This window comes from Phyllopteryx taeniolatus, chromosome 3, assembly GCF_024500385.1.
Source record: "Phyllopteryx taeniolatus isolate TA_2022b chromosome 3, UOR_Ptae_1.2, whole genome shotgun sequence".
NCBI classification, from domain to species: Eukaryota; Metazoa; Chordata; class Actinopteri; order Syngnathiformes; family Syngnathidae; genus Phyllopteryx; species Phyllopteryx taeniolatus.
Genome location: NC_084504.1, coordinates 4,234,367 through 4,248,568, shown reverse-complemented (window position 1 = coordinate 4,248,568; position 14,202 = coordinate 4,234,367). Strand labels below are relative to the sequence as shown.

The window sequence follows — 14,202 nt, the reverse complement described above, 5'->3', positions numbered from 1 at the left end:
GTGAATGCAGCATGTGTATGTTACCACAAAGTATGAGGGTGAATGGTTCTTTGCCCGTATGGGCCCTGTGACTGATGATTAATCCAAAGTGAATCTGCATTTCGCCCAAAATCAGATGGATTAGGCTACAACGTAAATGTAGCCATAACAAGGATAACTCCTGTAGACAATGTATGGATTGACTTTTGAAGGAAACTGTGGCAAAAAGGCTGGGATCGCGTTAACTGTGTTATGGCCTTCCGCTAAGTGTCTCAATACTCCATGCATTTTAATTCCAAATATTCTATTTGTTGATCTGACTTGCTCCAAAGCCATCAAGGAATTATTCCAGTTGAGCTCAGCATCATTCCCTCCCTAAGGTACTATAACTGCAGCGCTTACCGAAGCCTGTGGGTCCATTATATTTTCATTGCCTTCAAGTTTGACATGGTGCAAAAGTGACAAATTTTCTTGGCTTGTTCGGGTGCCAGGAATGAGATCCTCTCCAACTGGTGACAATTTTTTCTCCCACCTGCCTCCTGGCTCACTATCTTTCTCCTTCTAGAAGCAGATTTACCCACACTGCTTCTCAAACTACTGAGCTGTAAAATTGAGTGGAGGCTAAGAAAGATTCAAAATGAAACTTGGCATTGTGGATGCACTAACCTTGAGGAGGGTCACTGCTGCCGGCGGCACCTAAAGCGATGGAGACAGAATATTAGCCAATTCGTACTGAACACAAGGTGAAGATGAGGATGGAGGGAAGATCATAGATGGAAAAAACAAGTGGAAACCTTTGATGATAAAACAAAATGACAGCTTGACCAAGAAAAGTAGCTACAGTAAATAGCTCAGGTGTGGACATATCGTAGAGAAAAATGTTACAGTAACAACAAAAGGAAACAATCATTATGTCATCGCTCAGCATGTGACAGGCTCTACACACAACAAGGGTCATACTTGATTCACTCATATGCAAACTCCCATTGTTATTCAATTCCAAGTTAGCCTAAGACTCACAGCTACAGTAGTTTGTAATGAAATAAAAAAACAAATATTTGCCGATGAAAGTGTCATAACAACCCAATAAAACTATCCACTGTATTGAAATAAAAGTGTGCACTGACCCTTGAATATAATGTGAACAATCAATTACTAGGAATCACAGACAGCTAAGGATTAGATGGGCTCAAATGGAGCATCAGTCCTACACACGATCATTTTCAGGAAAATTACTTCAGTAATGAAGAATCTAGGCCCATAAATCCTTGTGGCCTCACCTTCCTTGGCTGCCCAAGTCCCATTGGGGAGCTAGTAAAAAAACCCTTTAAAAAATTCATAGCGCAATTTTGCTCAAATCCCTCCCAGCAAGCACAATTATGGAACTTTCATCTCAATTGATTTATGTCCCCGGCTAGGAGAAGGAGATGCATGTCTTAGAGACAGGTGGGACTGGAAAAGGAAAAGGGAAAGTGGTAAATCATTGTTTTTAAAAGGGAAGGGTCAAGGTATTTTGTCACTTTCAATGCATGTGGGTTGCATCATGAACGAAAGTGAGGCATTTGCATGGAGGAGAAAGACGGAAAGGAAAGGAACAATTGAAAAGCAGAAGTGAAAGGAGGGGGTGAGGGGCCTAGGTGGGAGCGAGATGATAAGCGGAATTCCATTTGATTAATAACACTAATCAAATTATACAGTTCTCCACTGTGTCCTGAAATCTGGGGCCATAATGTCCTCTAATGGCCAGGTTCATGGAGCTCAACTTCAGAGGGAACACACGGCGCTGACTGCTGTATGCTTTAATGAAGCCAGTAAAACATTCATTTCCAGAAGCATGAAATGAAAGGCAAGATTGTAGCTGTGCACCCAGTGGCTCAGCAACTGCACAAAAAGGGAAGGCTGTTAACACAAAAGGCAGTGTGAGACAGAGAGAGAGGGGGAGAGAGACGGAGGTCCTTGTAAAAAGAAATGAAGAGAAGCGAAGAGATTTAAAGGGCAAGAATGCGAACAATAAGGGAATAGAACCAGATAAAAAATCATAAAGTGAGGTACAGAAGACAAGATTGGTAGACTCAGTCAGATAGCTGATTAAGGAGGAACCAGGAGACTTTACTGTCTGTTATACTTATTGAGCCATCGTGCAGGCACAATGCATCACGATTTAGTTGCAGATGCACCTAACCACAACACTGTCCTTCTCATACATCACAATTCCACTCCACATTCCTTTGTGGTATCCCCTTTGTTTTTCTGTCCATCCATCCATCCATGCATCCATCCATCATTAGTCTGCACTGATGCCTGTGCAGACAAGGATTCACTGTCAGTTTTCTTTTGCCCGCCCGTCTATCACAGTATACACTCAGCAAATTCGATTCTACCATAAATGAGGTGACATACAACAACAGTTTTTTGACCCCCAGCAACTGGCTAACCATAGGGGTTTCTTAACATTTCCAGGCATTATGCCAAGAGGCAGTACAAGTCCAGTTGGGCCACGAATGATATGGTTTATTTGTAGGGGTAGGAATGTCTCAACACCCGAGAACATAACAAACATAATCGAATTGCACGATTATGTTTTAGAGGGTTTAGTATTTGTAATGACCCATGTTTCCAAAATCAATTACCGATACTTCAATTATCATTTAGTAAAACAAAATGGAAGAGGTATAGATCTGAATTTAATAACTGCCAACAAATGTTTCTTATCATTGCAAAATTCATTTGTGTGTATTCAAATAAATGGCAGAACAACAGAATAGTTTTTATACTCTATCACAGTCTTGCCCAGATCAAATCAATTCGAGTATTAACTCACATCATTAACAGGAATCGGGAACTACAGTATCATGCATTCATGTCGCAGAATACTAAGGCGTTCACTGAGAAATGTGACGTCACTCGTATTAAGTTGTCACCTTCCTCAGAGCCACAGTAACAGACACAGCGCACACGGGATTTAATTGTCAGTTTCTAGCTTTGGTGGGTTGGGTATCACATGATGCAGTTAACAGGCTTAAACGTGTGTTCATTGTGCTAGCAAGAAGTGCTATGAGAAGATGCCCTAGACATGAGCGAGTGATTTACGTGTTATTTCAATCATATCAGAATTTTTATTGCCCCTAAGTTAATATAAGTTAGAATTAGATGGCTGAGATGACTATGATGGCTTCTGTTGTTGCAATAGTTCCCAAAAGTAGTTGTGCACTTTTTTTGTAATGACACTCCCCTTTATTAATGCAATGTAAATTATTATTCGTAACAGCTGCTCCCTTTTCAGCATGAATAATAATATCATCGTCAGCGTAGGCTGACATCCTGCTGGTCTGCTCTCAGACGTGTAGTTACTTGTCTGTTTGTTGTCGCATGCGAAAATAGATGTCTGTATGCACCAATGTAGTGATACTACCTTTTTGTAATGCGTAAAAAAAAAAAAAAAACTCATTCACACCATAGCACTTAGACTGCATCTCTTGTGATTGGTCCATTTAGTCACATGCTGTGATGATGTACTCAGCGTTCCGCTTGGTTCCACATACCACGTACGGCGCCGCCTTTCTATCGATTTTGCGGCATAACTAAACGTATCATCTGGTCAGCTTGGTCCATTTGTTTATGGTCGCCATTGTTGTTGCTTTGTATCTTGTTCCAGAAAAGAAACTAAAAATGGCTAACGGAAATGGCCATAAAATGCAGAGTAAACTCCACCCTGTGGTGTCCTAGCCAATACCAGCTGTAGTGACACCCACGACTTGGAGGAGAACTGCAGCACATTTTCAAAACAGCGCGCATGGGTTGCGCTCGAGTATAAAGGAAAACTGCGCGCGGGATAGCCACAGTGACGTCAGTGCGGTTGCCACCCGCACGAGTATAAAGAAGCCTTTAGTCTTGGATGACATCCATCTGAACACTGATGCGTCTGGAATCCAGAACCACTGTGTTAGTTCTACTGGACCTCAGAGGTGTATTTGACTCGATTGATCACAACATTCTGAACGACAGACTGGCACTTACCGGCATTGTGCTAAACTCGTTCAGAACTTATTTACAAGATCTCGAGTTCTTTGTTGCATTTGGAGATACTAAATCTCAGCAAATAAAGATTACACGTGGGGTGCCCCAAGGGTCCATTCTTTGGGGGCTTCTATTCAACATCTGCCTCTACCTCAGATCATAGGACATCCCACCATGTCTTATCACACTTATGCAGACAACACATAGATTGACATCTCAGTGTCACTACAAGTCCTTAGTACCTGACTGAGTGCATCCATCACATGAATATGTGAATGAGCCAAAACTCTCTCATGCTCAATGCAGAAAAGAGACAAGTCATTGTTTTTGGCCCCAAAACTGAAAGGACTTGACACAAATCAAGTAAGAAATATGATTATTGACTCAGTGGTAAGAGTTTGTGAAAAACACAGTTATGTAAGAATACACAGAAATCTATTTATGATTGTATATTGTTAACCCTAACCCTCAATTTCACTCCACGTAAAAGCTGAACCGTAGTCTGCTTATAACCACCTGAAGAACATCTCTTGAATCAAAGATATTCTGTCCAAACAAGTCAGAGAAAAGCTGATTAACATTCATTTTCGATAGATGTACTCTTATAATGGGGTTTTCGGGTCAAACAAAAACATTAATCCAACAGCTGCAACTGGTCCAGATTGCTGCTGCTCAAGTTGTTACTGGTACCAAAATCTTAAAATCTCTAAACTGACTTACTGTGTATCAAAGAATAGTTATTTAAAATCTTACGGTTGGTCTTAATAGCTCTGAATGGTCTTGGACCTAAATATGTTCAGGACCTCTGGTTCCCTGTGAGACTTCCAGACCCCTCAGGTTGTCGTACACAGTCTTATTAAATATATCCAGAACCAGAACAAAAAAAGTGAATCAGCATTCTCTTTCTATGCTCCTTAACCTTGGAACAACTTCCAGAACACCTGCTCAAATTGCCGGTAGATTTAAATGTATTGTTCATTGTGGCTTTTTCATTATTAATTCAACATGATTTTTTTGTTTTATCTTTTTAATTATCCTGTTCTTTTGTTGGGATTTTTTTTTTCTTGATTTGAATATTTTCATTAAATCTTTTTGTAAGTTTTGCCTCTGTGAAGCACAATGGATTAGTCTTGTGTATGACTATGCTATACAAATAAAGTTGCCTTGCCTTCCCTAGAATCTGAATGTAAACAAGTAGTGTTTCTAATCCCTGTTGAAAAATACCACGTGGGAAGCAATAAAACACATTTCATGCTTTTATGGGTGTTGTCCTTACTGCAACTGCAGGGATCAACATCCGAGCATCCTCCATATGAGTTACATAGACTTGTTTTAAATATATTTTTTTTCACTTTTCTTAGTTAGGCAAACTCACACTTGGTTAGCCTACCAAAAACCTAATCAGAGACAATTACATAGCCATCACGTAGAAATGTAATTGATTTGAAACCTGACACAAGATATAACTACATTACAGCAGAGACATTGGGGGGTGGGAGGCACTCCTCTGGGACACGGCCTGCGGGGAGCTCATTACCACCCAGCTTTGAATTATTGAGTGCTAAGGCTGTGACATTGATGAATAGAGGTAGGTGTCTAGCTAGAACACCTCAGCGAGTGTTTATCTCAACTTACAGCAACCTAAGACGTCTGAACGGGGCGATCTGCCGTGGCATGAATACTGCACAGGAAGCAGTTGTAATGGTTCATAATTGAAAGGGTTCCGATCACGGTTAAACTCTGAGAGAGTAGATCCTTCTTCCTCCTTCCACCTTTTGGATGAATTTTACAGAGGTAAAATACAGTACACTGTCTGGTTGTTTCCAGAGAAACTAAATCTAAATCTTCAAGCCAGTTACTGGAGTTTTGGTGGCAACTTTTCCTCACCCCTGCACATGGAAAACATCAGAATCAGGTTTATTGGCCAAGTATGTTACAAGACACATAAGGAACTTGTCTCCAGTAGTTGGAGCCACTCTAGTATGACAACAAACAGCCACTATGACAAAATATACATTTAGGACACAAAAATCACAAGAATGGAGAGTCATTGAGCAATGGAAGTGTATCACTAGTGTGGTGATGCTGATATAATTGCAATTGTGCGAAAAGTGCAGTTCTCAACCAATTTAGAGCAATTTAATGTGACTAATAGTGCAATGATCTGGAACAGTGACAATTGTGCAAATGGTGCAGAGAGTTCTCAAACACTTAGGTGACCAGTAGTAATTAACAACAGTATGCAAATACTGCAGCGTGATAAAACAGTGAGTGCATGAATAATGTAGAAGTGTCCCGACAGTGAGGTGCAAAATTGGGAGCATGTCACAATGGAATTGTTAGTCAACTGTTTAAGAAGTCAATGGCAAGCGGAAATAAGCTCTTGAAATGTCTTCTGGTTTTAGTTTGCATTGTTCGAGAGCACCTACCCGAGGGAAGGAGTGGGAATAGGTGGTGACCAGGATGTGGAGGGTCCAAGAGGATTTTGCACCCCCTTGTTTTAGTCCTGGCAACGTGCACATACTTAAGAGTGGGTAGGTGGGTACCAATAATTTCTTTCGGCAGCCTTGACTGTCTATTGCAATCTAATTTTGTCCTTCTTTGTGGCAGCATCAAACAACACAAAACTGATTCAGTGACTGCTGTGTAGAACTGCCTCAACAGCTCCTGTGGCAGGCCGTGCTTCCTCAGAAGCAGCAGGAAGTACATCCTCTGTTGGGCCTTTTTGAGGATCGAGTTGATGTTGGTCTCTCACTTTTCAGGTAATTCCTAGGAACTTGAAGGTCTCGACGCAGGACAGTTAGACAGCGTGAGGGGCAGCTGTGGCAAAGGATGTTTCCTGAAGTCCACCATAATTTCTACCTACCATCTTGAGCGTGTTCAGCTCCATGTTGTGTTGGCTGCACAAAAGCTCCAGCCGCTCCACTTCCTGTCGATAAGCAGACTCATCACCGTCTTTGGTGAGGCCAATGACAGTGGTGTTGTCTGCAAACTTTAGCAGTTTGACAGTCGGTTGAGTTGAACTGCAGTCGTTCGGGTAGAGCGAGAAGAGTACCGGAGAGAGGACACATCCTTGGGGGGGCCCCAAGGATTTTCCCTGCTGGGACAGTCGATGAGCTACTTGTATTTCAGGAGTTCGTGGTTGAGTTTTGGTTTGTTAAAGTCCCCAAGAATAATGAGTAGTGAATCTAGGTGCTTTTTTCCCCCAAGTTCGTTTACTTGATCAGCCAGTGTTTGCAGTGCGGCGTTGGTGTTAGCCTGGGGGGGATGTAAACACTGGCGAGTCTGAATGAAGCAAACTCACGCGGCGAGTAGAATGACTTACAGTTCAAAAACAGCGACTCCAAGTCCTGGCTGCAGTGTGTGCTGAGCGCCGTGACATCAGTGCCCCATTTTTTGTTGATGTAGAAGCACATTCAGCCACCTTTCCTTTCCCCCGATAGTTCCGTGCCACAGTCCGCTCAGTGAAATTGGAAGCCGGGAATGTGCACACATGAATCAAGAGTACACTTTTTGTTACATGTATTATTCAATATTTCCCATGAATCAAATAGCTGAAAAACTGCCCACTAATTTAGTCTGTGTGACAATTTTTTTATGGTATTCTGGTAGCAGCAGCAGCAATAGTGTGTGCTCAATTAAAAAATACAACTGAGACAAGCAACTGAGATATTTGGTAGGCCCATATATTTGTCTAGTATACCAACTGTGGTGTGGAACTGCACTGTCTACTGAGAGGTCTTTCGAGCGGTGCGGTTGCCTTTTTCAGCTACTTGCAGAATCAGAATCAGAATCCTCTTTATTTGCCAAGTATGTCCAAAACACACAAGGAATTTGTCTCCGGTAGTTGGAGCCGCTCTAGTACAACAGATTTACAATTTACAGAACACTTTGGAGACAGAGACATTGACAAAAAACAATTGTGCAAAAAGATGCAGAGTCCTCTAGCACTTAGAGCAGTTCGAATGACTAATATTGCAATAGACCGGTGCAATGACCATTGTGCAAGGGGCGCTGAGACTTCAAGGAGTGTATGCGGTTCAAAGTGACGAGTAGTGCGATAATCTGGGACAATGTTGGTTGTGCAAATGTTACAGATACTCCTCAAACAGTGTGCAATGGAGCAGATGCTACTCTGGCATGAGTGGCCAGTATATGCAAATAGTGCAGCATGGCGAGACAACTACAGTGAGTGCACGAGTAATACATAATTGGCCCCACAGAAATGTGACAACGAACTCAAGTCAAAAAAATTGCCAGCTTGTTGTAATGGAATTATAGGTTAGATGTTTAAGAAGTTGATCGCAAGAGGGAAGAAGCTGTTGGAATGTCTACTAGTTCTAGTTTGCATTATTGGTAGCGCCTACCTGAGGGAAGGAGCTGGAAGAGCTGGTGACCGGGGTGCGGAGGGTCAGAGAGAATTTTGCACGCCCTTGTCTTAGTTCTGGCAGCATACAAGTCCTCAATGGTGGGTAGGGGGGTACCGACAATCCCTTCAGCAGTTTTGATTGTCCGTTGCAGTCGGAGTTTGTCCTTTTTTGTAGCAGCACCAAACCAGACTGTGATGGAAGTACACAGGACTGATTCGACTACCGCTGTGTAGAACTGTCTCAGCAGCTCCGGTGGCAGGCCGTGCTTTCTCAGAAGCCGCAGGAAGTACATCCTCTGCTGGGCCTTTTTGAGGACGGAGTTGATGTTAGTCGCCCACTTCAGGTCCTGAGAGATTGTAATTCCCAGGAACTTGAAGGTCTCGACGGTTGACACATGGCGGCTGGACAACGTGAGGGGCAGCTGTGGCGAAGGATGCCTCCTGAAGTCCACGATCATCTCTACAGTCTTGAGCGTGTTCAGCTCCAGGTTGTGTCGGCCGCACCACAGCTCCAGCCGCTCCACTTCCTGTCGATATGCAGACTCGTCACCGTCCTTGATGAGGCCGATGACAGTGGTGTCATCTGCAAACTTCAGGAGTTTGACAGTCGGGTTCACTGAGGTGCAGTCGTTCGTGTAGAGAGAGAAGAGCAGCGGAGAGAGGACACAACCTTGGGGCGCCCCAGTGCTGATGCTGCGTGTGGATGAGGTAGCCTCCCCCAGCCTCACCTGCTGTGTCCTGCCCGTCAGAAAGCTGTAAACCCACTGGCAGGTGAGACGCTGAGCTGGAGAAGCTTGGATGAAAGGAGTTCAGGGATGATAGTGTTGAACGCTGAGCTGAAGTCCACGAACAGGATCCTCGCGTAGGTCCCTGCACTGTCGAGGTGTTCTAGGATGAAGTGCAGTCCCATGTTGACTGCATCATCCGCAGACCTGTTCGCTTGGTAGGCAAACTGCAGGGGGTCCAGCAGGGGACCTGTGATACTCTTGAGGTGGTCCAGCACGAGACGTTCAAAGGACTTCATGACCACAGATGTCAAAGCGACAGGCCTGTAGTCATTCAGACCCGAGATTGCAGGTTCCTTGGGGACTGGAATGATGGTGGAGCGTTTGAAACAGGATGGAACTTCGCACAGTTCCAGAGATCTATTGAAGATCTGAGTGAAGATTGGAGCAAGCTGGTCCACGCAGACTTTGAGGCAGGATGGGGACACATGGTCCGGGCCTGCCGCTTTGTTAATCTTTTGTTGTTTGAAGATGCGTCTCACATCCTGTTCATGAATGGTTAACGCAGAAGTCAGAGGTGTGATTGTGGTCGCGGGTGCGGCCGGGTGGGTGTGTGGTGTGAAAGTGTCCTTTTCAAATCTGCAGGAGAAGGTATTCAAGTCGTTGGCTAGTGTGCTATTGTTCTCAGCTTGGGGGGATCGTCACTTGTAATTAGTCAGCGATGGGAATGCATGCCAGACTGATTTAGAGTTGTTTGCGCTAAACTGTTTTTCCAACTTTGCTGCATAGTTTCTTTTTGCAATGTTAATTTCTTTAGTCAGCTGGTTTCTAGCTCGATTATACAGGGCCCTGTCCCCGCTCTGATATGCGTCCTCCTTAGCTTGGCGAAGCTGCTTAAGTTTAGCAGTGAACCACGGCTTATTGTTGTTGAATGTGCGAAAAGATTTTGTTGGTACACAAACCTCTTCACAGAAACTGATATAGGATGTGACAGTGTCCGTATATTCATCCAGGCTGCCAGCTGAATTTTCAAAGACACTCCAGTCTGTGCAGTCTAAACAGCTTTGAAGTTGCATCTTGGCTTCATTTGTCCACTTTTTTACAGTTTTCACTGTAGGCTTCGCGCATTTAAGTTCTTGCCTGTACGTCGGTATTAAGTGAATTAAGCAGTGATCAGACGAGCCCATGGCTGCACGAGGAATAGCACGGTATGCGTTTTTTACCGTAGTGTAGCAGTGGTCTAAAGTATTATGTTCCCTGGTAGGACAGTCGATGTGCTGCTTGTATTTAGGGAGTTCGTGGTTGTGTTTAGCTTTGTTAAAGTCCCCGAGAATAATGTGGGGTGAGTCCAGGTGTTTTTTTTCAATTTCGTTGACTTGTTCGGCGAGTGTTAGCAGTGCGGCGTTCGTGTTAGCTTGAGGCGGGATGTAGGCTGCAGTCAGGATGAATGATGCGAACTCACGTGGCGAGTAGAATGGTTTACAGTTTAAAAATAGCGACTCCAAATGCGGGCTGCAGTGTGTGCTGAGCACCGTGACCTCCGTACACCATTTTTCGTTGAGATAGAGGCATATCCCGCCGCCCTTTGTTTTCCCCGATGATTCCATGTCGCGGTCCGCTCGATGAATGTGGAAACCGGGAAGCATAACGGCGCCATCGGGTACAGCGTCGCAAAGCCAGGTCTCCGTGAAGCACATGGCCGCGGAACGTCCGAAGTCTTTACTGGTCTTTAACAGAAGATGAAGCTCGTCCATTTTGTTGGGTAGGGAGCGTACATTCGCGAGGTGGATCGACGGGAACGCCAACATGTGTCCTCTCTTGCGGAGTTTCACCTGAATGCCGGCCCGTTTCCCTCTGTGGCTCCGCTTCCGTCTCCATGCGCCGAAAACCGCGGACGCCGCTCCGGTGAGTAACTCGGGGAAAAAACTGAGCGGATTTGCGAAAGTTGGTGACAGAAAGTCTGGCGTAGCCTCCTTGATGGTTAGCAGGTCTCCCCTTGTGTAAGTGAGTCGTGTAAGGTCTCCAAAGACGGACGAAAAACACAAACAAAAACAATACTAGAGAGCGCGTTACCGAGGCGACCACATTGGTAGGCGCCATCTTGGTTGGCAAGGGGCCAAATGTAGTTTATTAAACTGATTCAGTAGTTGTATGTTGATAACTTATTTTGTGTTTCTTACAAATGCTTATAGATGGCAACCGCCTCCATTTTGCTCGCAATAAACGTATAATTACTCCCTGAAGAATGAAATGATGACTGTTTTGAGGATGAGGATATACTATGCCATGTCAGAGAGACCCCTGTCCCAAAGGAAAATGGTTACTGCCTCCTTAGTAGGTGGCCGAAGACTGTGGCGACAAAGGGACTAGCAGAGAAGGAAGCCTAAAAGAGCTGTGTCAATCAGCAACCTGGAAACTAGCAAACAGAGCACAGGGGTAACTGTGCATGTGCATTAAATCCAGAGCCATTTTTATCCTGTCTGCAGTTTACACATGGACGATGAACGAACGGCGTGTCATTGCAGAGTGGGATGTTGGGTAAACAGACAGGTCAGAAGTGAGGTAAACAAATCCAATACAGAGAAAAGAAGAATAAGTCAAGGAGGAACGTAAGACAGAACAGATATGATTAAAAACATGCTGACTCTCAATCTTCTGCATGATTTAACGGACGCAGGTAGGGTTGCACTGATTTATGTTTTACTCAATAATTAGCTAAATTATACATGTTTGCATTATCGGCCTTAATTAATTAATGGCACATTGAAAAAGCATCATCCAGATTCATACAACTCTATACATCTAAAAAGATGTCACAGTGTTTAACTTTAAATATGCTTTAAAATGTAAAGCACTGTCATAGAAGAATAATCCCTGACAATTTTAAAGACCTGTTCAAAACTGTGGCTGGTAGCTCTGAAAAGGTCTCTAACCTGGTTTGACCTATGAGCTCAGCTCCTTTCTCAAATGTAATTCAAAATGAAACGGTTTCTTTGTCAGCTGGAGGACAATGATCCCTAAAAAATTGAATTGTGACATCTAAAACAATCAATTACAGCGAATCAAGTCAATGAATCACAATAAAGATCAAACAAGGCTAAATTCTCTGTAGAAGCAGTCATTAGTAGTATGTACCCACTCGAGGCTAAACAGTCCTAATTTGGATCAGCTCCAATTTTTACACTTCATTAATACTCTCCTCCTATTTTATTTAGATTCATTCATTTTAAAGAAATTCCTGTTTGTGACATCTGATCTTGGATTTTGGCACATGCTCATGTGCAGCTGAAACAACTGCCATCAGTCTTATGTGAGCTAAATCATGCTGCCTCATCCTTGCTACATTAGGTGGCGATGAGCCCTCACAGCTCAGCTCATTTTGTAATAACCTTACAGTGAAACTGGCAGAAAACCAGCACTTTGCAGGGCATACTGTATGCCACCTTGTTAGAGGTCAGTGGTTTATACATGCTTGCATTCACAAATACAAAGTGATTCAAAGTCAGAATCACAAAATGATAAGAAGGTTACAAACACATTTATAGAACAGTTGATTTGTACTGATTTACATATAAGGTTAAGGTATAAAACTGTGTCACTGGTAGAGTGAGCTCAAATCAAGTCAAGAATAGCATCAATCCATCCCTAATTGTTCTAAAACACAATATAACTTAATCCACTAAATAAACAAAAGTGACATATGGTACTTGGTTGAGACTCCTGATGATTCTGATAGCTGCCCATCCAGAAGATAATAAGGTTGTTCAAAAGCTCACAAGTTTTAAAATGGTTAACCTGTCTCTGCATTTGGCTTGCTGTCTGAACTGGATCAGCCGACTAAAAGCACAAGACTGTTAAGCAAAGTACGTCAAGTCAGTCATAAGACACCCCTGGTCAATGGCTGATCGTGTTCTTCACATTAGCCCAAATTAAAATTAGATCTACTTTAACAATCTAACAAAAAACAGATGACACGTTCCCTCATTTATGCCTACAATCTTCTGTAAAATCCCAGTGAAGAATAAATTGTCTGTTTTTCATGGAGCTTGTAAAAGGACCTTTTAAATTGTGTGCCAGCATCTTTCACATCTATAAAATTTTTCACAGTCAGAGATATTTTTTTTCCATATCTATGTCCAATCAAGTTTGAGTGTGAAGACTACAGATAGTCTTGTTAATGATACCGGTAAAATCTGAGGCAATCTGAGCATGGAAATGAATCAAGCACTCAATTTAACACTTAAGATGAATACATGTCTTTGTCTCACTACTAAATATCAGATGACAGTATTTCTATTTTAAGCCTCAGGATAAGAAACTAATAAAAGAGGTCTTGGTCCAGTTTTTAGCTCAAGTTTAAGGCCTTTTCTGATAAACAGATAACAAGCCTTTTAAAAAGGGACAATGAACATCATTCCTATTTCATCATTGACTTCCCCCTCCGCACCCCCCAATCTAACCCTGCATCTGGGAAATAATCTTAACAATTCCTACACAAATTTAGCAGGTACCGGCAATAGTCCTATTTGAACCAGCACTCAACATCGTAGCTTAAAGTTTAGCTACCAGCTCTATTTTTATATTAAAATAAATTTGTAAGCCACAGTACATACCAGGAAAACCTTCACTACTCTCCCTGGTGTTCGTTGTCAAATTCAGATTTGGCCAGTGGCAATGTTGGAAATTGCACAGACATCAAAATTCATTTGTGAATAAAAATAAAACTTCAGTAATAAAACAACTGAATTAACAATGTAGCTCTGGTAGCACTGGAGCACAATTGAATTGTTCTCAATCTTTACAAAACATATACATAAGAAACATGCACAAATGACAAGAAATCATTCATTAGCACATATTCGTGTTTGTATTGTTTTACTGGTCTCAAGAATAATATCATTGCTTGAGGGATTTTACTAGTATTCATGAGATTTTGGAGATCTTAAACTGCTGGAGCGTACCCCCCCCCCAAAAAGTGATATTTGGTTTTCTATTTGTCTGTTGTGTGTGCAATCGACTTTTTAACTGCACAATAAATTGAAATTAAAGTTAGTTTACCCCCCTTATCGTTCCCTTGTCGGGTGCCCCTATCCGCCCTCCTCTCCAACAAAC

General features: G+C 42.7%; 1 protein-coding gene across 8 annotated transcripts in view; it reads right to left on the bottom strand.

Moving 5' to 3' along the window:
• Positions 1-14,202, bottom strand: part of fbrsl1 (fibrosin-like 1) — a 421,085-nt gene that overhangs the window by 156,829 nt on the left and 250,054 nt on the right. For all 8 annotated transcript variants that reach the window (XM_061766519.1, XM_061766516.1, XM_061766523.1 and 5 more), the window contains exon 5: positions 646-675. In XM_061766519.1, the coding sequence (XP_061622503.1) occupies positions 646-675 (30 nt within the window). The remainder of the gene's footprint in view (positions 1-645; positions 676-14,202) is intronic.